The sequence below is a fragment of the Xenia sp. Carnegie-2017 genome, unplaced genomic scaffold (assembly GCF_021976095.1).
Source record: "Xenia sp. Carnegie-2017 unplaced genomic scaffold, XeniaSp_v1 HiC_scaffold_19, whole genome shotgun sequence".
NCBI classification, from domain to species: Eukaryota; Metazoa; Cnidaria; class Anthozoa; order Malacalcyonacea; family Xeniidae; genus Xenia; species Xenia sp. Carnegie-2017.
The window spans coordinates 6,002,505-6,009,494 of record NW_025813481.1 but is presented as its reverse complement, the minus strand read 5'-3'; the positions used below and the strand labels follow the sequence as shown (position 1 = coordinate 6,009,494).

General features: G+C 36.5%; 2 protein-coding genes across 2 annotated transcripts; both read right to left on the bottom strand.

Annotated features, from left to right (window-relative positions):
- Positions 1-705: 705 nt before the first annotated feature.
- On the bottom strand, positions 706-4,531 carry LOC124438884 (zinc finger protein 271-like). Its single transcript, XM_046989090.1, has 6 exons — positions 4,253-4,531; positions 3,969-4,163; positions 3,701-3,860; positions 3,300-3,567; positions 2,752-3,210; positions 706-2,529 (listed from the first exon to the last, which is right to left on the bottom strand). The coding sequence occupies exons 1-6, from the start codon at positions 4,476-4,478 to the stop codon at positions 1,021-1,023; spliced, it is 2,817 nt and encodes a 938-aa protein (XP_046845046.1). The 5' UTR covers positions 4,479-4,531; the 3' UTR covers positions 706-1,020.
- Positions 4,532-4,772: 241 nt separating this feature from the next.
- LOC124438885 (galanin receptor 2a-like) lies at positions 4,773-6,770 on the bottom strand. Its single transcript, XM_046989091.1, has 4 exons — positions 6,651-6,770; positions 6,256-6,581; positions 5,675-6,062; positions 4,773-5,540 (listed from the first exon to the last, which is right to left on the bottom strand). The coding sequence occupies exons 2-4, from the start codon at positions 6,527-6,529 to the stop codon at positions 5,198-5,200; spliced, it is 1,005 nt and encodes a 334-aa protein (XP_046845047.1). The 5' UTR covers positions 6,530-6,581; positions 6,651-6,770; the 3' UTR covers positions 4,773-5,197.
- Between the last annotated feature and the right edge of the window lie 220 nt (positions 6,771-6,990).

Genomic DNA, 6,990 nt, shown 5'->3' with positions numbered 1-6,990 from the left:
AGTTTAGAGTTTGCTTTCTATCTGAAGACCGGTTTACACGATACGATTTGTCAGATCCGATTGTTTCGGTTCCGTCTTTTGATTGCTTGTTCAGACGGTCGGATATTTTTGATGATATTCAGATACGTTTAGATATTTATAATCTTGAGAGCAGCCATTTGTGTTGTCCAGTGATTTATCGATGTATTTGCGTACTTTTCCTCTAGTTTCCAAGTCTTTTTCAAATATATATAATTTGGCTAGTCGGCTTCCTCTGATCTTGTCGGTCAGATGAGAATAGAGCAAGTTCTATTTCTATCCTCTTTTAGATTGACGGATCCGACTGTCGGAGACTAACTTTATATGTGCTCAGACGATCCGTTTTTAGGATCTAACAAAATCGAATCGAGTGAACGGGCCTTAATCAAACGTGCCATACCTTATTTGGAATATATGCAAACAAAGGCACGCATTCTGAAAGTCGACGGTTTGTTTCCGGCAAAAAATAACTCAATTCGTAAAAATCCTCCCCGGAATTGTTAACAGACAGACAGACACAAATCGAGATTTCACCAGTATATAGGTCGCGTGGGGGAATGGGTCGAGTCTTGTCAAGAATAGTGTGCATCCGCGTGGCAGCAGCCATTTAGTACTTGTTAAGTCAAGTAAGACAGAAGTTAATACTTCACTCTCTCAAACAAAGGGCATAGAAATGGTACACATAAATGTTTAACAAAAATTGCAGAGCATTTAATGTGACAAGTTGACACCACTCTCTAATTAATTGAAGATGAAGAAACAATTTGGAAAGGTTGGTTAGCATCCTCATAAATAACCAGAGATCCATTTCTCAGAAAATCTAGATGCCATAAAAAGCCTAAACTTTTTTGTAAGAATCACACCATCGTTATACATAATTTAAAGAATCATACCATATATACATATATTTAAATTAAATACGTATAAAGTATAATGACCAAACACACGAACTGACACTCGTCTCAATGTTACATCTTTGCACTCAATAAAAAAAGATCTTCATTACAAAATAACCGAGGTTTCCATTGAATGACTCTTGCTTTCATGAAGCTTCAGGAAATCTCTTCGTGCAAAACTTATGTTGCATATTTCACATTTGAAAGGTTTTACTCCACTGTGAGTTCGCTCGTGTCTGACTAAATTTCCATGTTGTGCAAATTTCTTCTCACATTGTGCACATTTGTAGGGTCGTTCTCCTGTGTGAACGCGTTCATGAAGTTTTAAAGCACTCGGTTGCTCAAACCATTTATCACATTGATCACAAGGATAAGGCTTTTTACGTCCACCTTTTGAAGGTGGTTTTTTTGATGGACTTTCACTCAAGTTATTCGTTCCTTGACCTTCATTGACGCATTCATGTCTGACTTGAGTGAGACCAACCAAGGCTTCAGCAATAATCGAAGAGTCGGTAATAAAAGTTTGGTTACCAGTCCCCCCATCATCAGACCGACTGACTTGACTCACTAAGCCCAGTTGTCCAAGAAGATTAGCTTGATCCATCTCAGTTATAACAACTATATGTGTGTTATCATCAACATTATCACATTCCATGTGTTCATTACTGTCTACAATCTCTGTTGTTGTTGTTGCCATGGTGTCATCGGTATTTGAATACATGCTATCGTCTGTTGACTGCGCAACAGCTACTTCATGTAAAGCGTTTTCATTTATTGATTCATTGTTGACAATTTCTTTGCTTACACTAATGGAGCTACAATCAGGTTCAATTACTTCATTCCTCGTTTCCATCTCGTCAATGCTGTCTTTCTTGTTAGTTTCGTGAATATTGTTAACTAAAATATCAGAATCAGCATTTTTTTCACTATTTTCTTTGGTCATCAAAGAAACGTCGTTTACATCATGAGCATGCGATATCAACTGATCACAAGTGTATCTTGCAATCATGGTTGGAAATTCGTCGTTACATTCAGTTATTTGTTGAGCCTGAGCACCTTCATCAACTTTCCTTCCTTCATTTTTATTCGCCTGTAACATCGCGTTATCGAGACCAATGTGATTAACAGGCACAAATTCTTCCGCATGTATACCTTCAACCTGATCATTGTCTCCAGCAGATATACCTTCTCCAGCCTGTACACCATCTCCAGCCTGCACATCTTCTCCAGCCTGCACAAATTCTCCAGCCTGCACAACATGTTCAGCCGGCGCACCTTTATTACTCTTAAAATTCTCACCAACATGAATAGTTTCATTCACACTAAAGTCCTCCACGGCCTTAACATCGCCACAATCCTCATAAGCCTTTCCTTTCTCGAGTTGTCCGCTCAAACCATCTTCAATCTCAGATTTCTCACCAGATTCGGTGGCACTCTCAGGGTGATTCTTTGAAAGCGTGCAATTGGATATCTTACCATCCACCCCGTGACGCTTTTTATGACGTAACATGTTGCCTGCTTGACTGAAACATCTTCCACAAACGTCACAAGTATAAGGCTTTTCTCCTGTATGTTTCCTCATGTGTTGTTTCAGTGAACCAAGTTGGTCAAAAACCTGTACATAAATAAGATCAACTATATAACTCCATTAAAGCAAAACTTTCTTTCTGAAATGAAAACACAATTAACGAAACTTGTAAAGTTTCAACTGTCTACAGTTTTTCTTGTATTTTCACAAGATAATCATTGACAGTAAACTACTTTCATGGAAAGTTTGATGTTTAAGGTCAACACAATGAAGCATAATTTATATAAAGGGAGAAGTAAGATCATGTACCTTGTTGCAGATTTCACAACGATGTTCACGTTTGGACTTGTTATGCGTCGTAACATGACGTACTAAACTTTCTGGATTACTGAAGCTCATTTCACAGATTGCACATTTGTACGGTTTTTCTTTCAGTTGAGTAAGAGTGTGATTTGTATGTTTTGCTTGATCAGGATGAGCATTTTTCTCAGGATCTTTCAGATCATCATTACCTTCACAACACTGTAATTGATGTGAGTGAGTTGACTTCTTCTGGGACTTCAGCTCTTTTGCTGTTGCATTGTGAATTTTCTCATGTGTTTTTAGGAGATCGGCTCTATTAAATCCCTTCTCACAATGTTCACATTGAAAAGGTTTCACTCCAGAATGCGTCTTCTTGTGTCGTTTCATGTTACCAAGTTGGGCAAACTTTTTGCCACATTCATCACACTCGTAAGGCCTTTCCCCGGTATGAATTCTCTCATGAACCTTGATTCAAACAATTTAAAATTTTACAAGAAATATGATCAAGATGAATAACCATATTTATGAATAAAAATGATCACACTAATAAGTACCTTTAGAGAGCTTGGGAGATCAAACGACTTTTGACAAATACTACATACAAATGCCTTAACACCTGTGTGAATTCTCAGATGTTTGATCAATGTTGACTGCTTCCTAAAACCTGCATCACAGACTTCACATTTATATTCCAACTCTTTTTGATGAGTTTTTTTATGGTTGAGCATGTTGATAAGCTGAGCAAAAGATTTATCACATTGGTCACATTGAAATGGTTTTACATCAAGATGAGTCTTCTCGTGAACTTTCATTATATCCATCCTGAAATCATATCAAAATAAGTAACAATTTAATACAACATTGACCAATGAACATAAACCAAGCAATGCATTATCGTAAAATCACATCTTGAACAGTGCCTCAAATGTTAGTTGACAGTATTACATTTAAATACCTTCTGAATGTCTTCTCGCATATTGAACATTTAAAAGGAGCATCGCCAGTATGAGATCTCTGGTGTCGCATTAAATTTCCCATTTGCGTAAAAGATTTATTACAAGTAGGACAATAATACTTGGTTCCCTCGTGTGTTCTTGCATGACGATTTAGAGAACCTGAATATAACAAGAAATGCCATGCCATTCCAGTCATATTCATTCAACTGGACTTATCCTGTAAACATTATTCAATCAAAACTTCAAATAACAAGTTAAAGATCTTACCAGTATGAGAAAAAACTTTATCACAAACTTGACATTTCAAAATCTTTTTCTCTTTGGGAGGTTTGTTTTGTCTGGGTGGTTGGGGAAGAGCTGCAATTTCATAATTCACTTGCTCTTGTTGTTCAGATGTTTGGGCAGCCTCGACACATGCAAATGTCGCCTGATCAACAGGAAGATTTCGATTGCCTGCTTCTCCTGTTTCAAACACAAATGAAAGGTTCAAAAATTAAACGAAAATATGAAATGGTAACAAGTTGTGATCAAAAATATCTTCTACGACAAACCTGTGACTTCAAAGTTAACTTGCTCTCCATCATTCGTATCGACGACACACTGGAAGACGGCTTGTTGTGGTGCATCTTCACATTGCTCCGAAGTGTGTTCACTTGTATTCACAACACACTCAAATGCAGTTTGTTCACCGACTTGACCTAAACTTTGTTGCTGATTCTGCACGACACAATTTAATGCCTCGATAATAATGTTGTATTCCACAGGTATTTCTTCCATAATCAAATTCAAACTTCCTTCGAGAATTTTACAAGCTTTGTGAAAATGGAAATCTTCAACAGATAACAAAATGGCGGTAATAAAGGAAATTTACTAGCTTCCGATGCTTCGTGTAGGGCATTTTTAACCAATAAAAATGCAAGTTATCAATCATGTGATAAGTCCTTAATTCCGAAGTGACCAATAGAATGCACGTTATTTCATAAAATATAAGTTGATATAGTTGATTTAATCCACGATGCGATCACGTGACACTTCACATAGTTGGAGAAAAAGAAACACGAGACAACTTTATCAAGAACTTTACAACAAAATTTATTGAAGTTTTTTTTTTCAAAAAAAAGTTTTGCAAATAAAAATACCCCTTACAACCAATAGAGACAAAAGACAATCTTGCTTTTGAGATTGACATATTTTAAACTTCAAACATATTCAAGTCATGCTGTTTGCTGCATGGCTTGCCAAGCAGTTTACCATAAGACAACTCAAGATACACACTAGGTCAAAGCTAAGTTGGACGAAAAAAGTTACCTAAAAAATGTGTCACAACGCAAATGGCGTTGGACAATAGTAAATGTCCGCAGAACTTTTAATGAGCCATAAGAAAAACGTTAATGTTGAACCCATCCTTAGCCTTTTTTTTATCCATTAATCCCATACAAAGGAAAAACAGAGTTTGTAAGCATATGGTCATTAACAGGGTCGTAAATGTAGTCACTTCAAGATCGTTTCCAAGGCAGAAGATCAAGCAGTAATTTACGATAACCTTCACGAAAAGTTCTATTCATGAAACCGTAAATGATTGGATTCATGAAAGAATTCATGAAGACGAGAACACCAACAATTCTGACAGGTATACTTGCTTTAAGTGCAAAGTAGCCCAATTGTGCGCCAAAAAAATACAACTGATTTGGCAACCAACAGAGAATGAGGGCAAGCGATGATATCGCCATCATGATTGTTGCTCTTTTTAAAGTTTGACTTGTACAATTTTCTTCATTTGAAGATGTGCTGTTTAATGGCCGCCGAGTACTTACACTGTAGACTTTTTTATTTTTGAATCTAAAAGCGAAAAAACGTTTCAAATTCATTTTATAACTGAGATCGAACAAGAGCATGCATAAAGACTCTAAAGAGACCAACATGAAACATGCATTCAATAGCAATAGTATAAGGTTTATATCAAAGATATCTACCTCATGAAGATATGAACGTAAGCTGCAACAATAAGACAACATGGAATAAGCGTTTGACCAGCAAATAAGAAAATTGCCAATGCCCAAATTCTCCCTTCTTCTTTCTCGGGAACCCATTTACACAGTGCAGTGACATTGTCGTCACTTATGTAACTTTCAACATGAGAAATAACAGGCGATTCAAACACTATACCTGCTACCCAACAGCACACCAGCAAAATGCGCATCGTACGAACATCTAATCTTTCTTTATAAAACACTGGACGAATGACAGCTAGCCATCTTTCGATTGCAAGAACAAGACAGGTGTAAACAGATGTTATACCAAGAGAAAATGGAATGAAATGAGACCAAACGATACGGCAGTAGAACTCGCGGGACGAAGACGCTGAAATACAAACCAAACACTACACGTCACAGAAATCGATGTCAATTTTCAGAGAAGATAACACTTTAAGTCCAAATAAATCAAAAACTTTAAGAACAAATTATTGTATTAAGAAAAAACGTTACAAAAAAAAACGCTTAATGATTGCGTGATTACTGTAGTGTATATCTTGCTATAGAATCTCTGCACTTACTTAAAGGTATGGGGTACGCATCTGGATCCTGAACGAATTTAGGCACGACCAACAGTGAAATGGCTGTAAGAACATCTGTAATTGCTAAATTTATAATGCATTGATAATGCTTCTTTTTCAACCACTTTGGAAAACGTGTAAAGAGTATTAAAACCATGAAGTTTCCAATTAACGCCAGAATTGCAACAAAAGAAAAGATCACTTTTGTTGTTGTTCTTGTGTCATCGTTGTTTGACTTAGGAAGCAATGGACTAGCCGTGATATTTGTTGACATATTTTCTTCAAAGATATAGATTACAAAGCTTTGTAGCGAACTGATAAATCGTCTATTAAAATGAAAAATTATATGTCCAATTATTGTTTCTTTCCTTTTTTTTATCGTGAAAAAACTTTACCTGACTTCCGATGTCAGTTCATCTAGCTAGTCAATGAAAATGTTTGAAGCAACGTCCACAGAAAGTTCTTTCCAATTCAACTTGAAATACTAATTTAAGAGAGCTATGCGCCAGACTGTACGCGTATCTTTAAAGACAGAATGACGCCCTTTTTTTGAAGGGTTTCCGCATAATACGCAAACACGCCACGATTTAATTGGATAAAGTTGTTTGCATAAACACGTTGTCAGACTCATTAATGCTGTTGAAGTAATCGAAAAACGTGAACACCATTTGTTGAACAGTGTTGAGAAAGCTTTATGTTGAATTCGATCGATTTATTTTTGAATGGGACGCTGTT

Bases quoted from the DNA above. Each gene is read 5' to 3' on its own strand.
- LOC124438884 (XM_046989090.1), bottom strand. From the start codon at position 4,478: ATGGAAGAAATACCTGTGGAATACAACATTATTATCGAGGCATTAAAT. The intron at 4,164-4,252 runs GTTTGTCGTAGA...TGTTTGAAACAG, and splicing joins AGTTAACTTTGAAGTCACAG to GAGAAGCAGGCAATCGAAAT. The intron at 3,211-3,299 runs GTACTTATTAGT...GTTTGAATCAAG, and splicing joins ATCTCCCAAGCTCTCTAAAG to GTTCATGAGAGAATTCATAC.
- LOC124438885 (XM_046989091.1), bottom strand. From the start codon at position 6,529: ATGTCAACAAATATCACGGCTAGTCCATTGCTTCCTAAGTCAAACAAC. The intron at 6,063-6,255 runs GTAAGTGCAGAG...TTTGTATTTCAG, and splicing joins TGCGTACCCCATACCTTTAA to CGTCTTCGTCCCGCGAGTTC. The intron at 5,541-5,674 runs GTAGATATCTTT...TTTCGCTTTTAG, and splicing joins TACGTTCATATCTTCATGAG to ATTCAAAAATAAAAAAGTCT.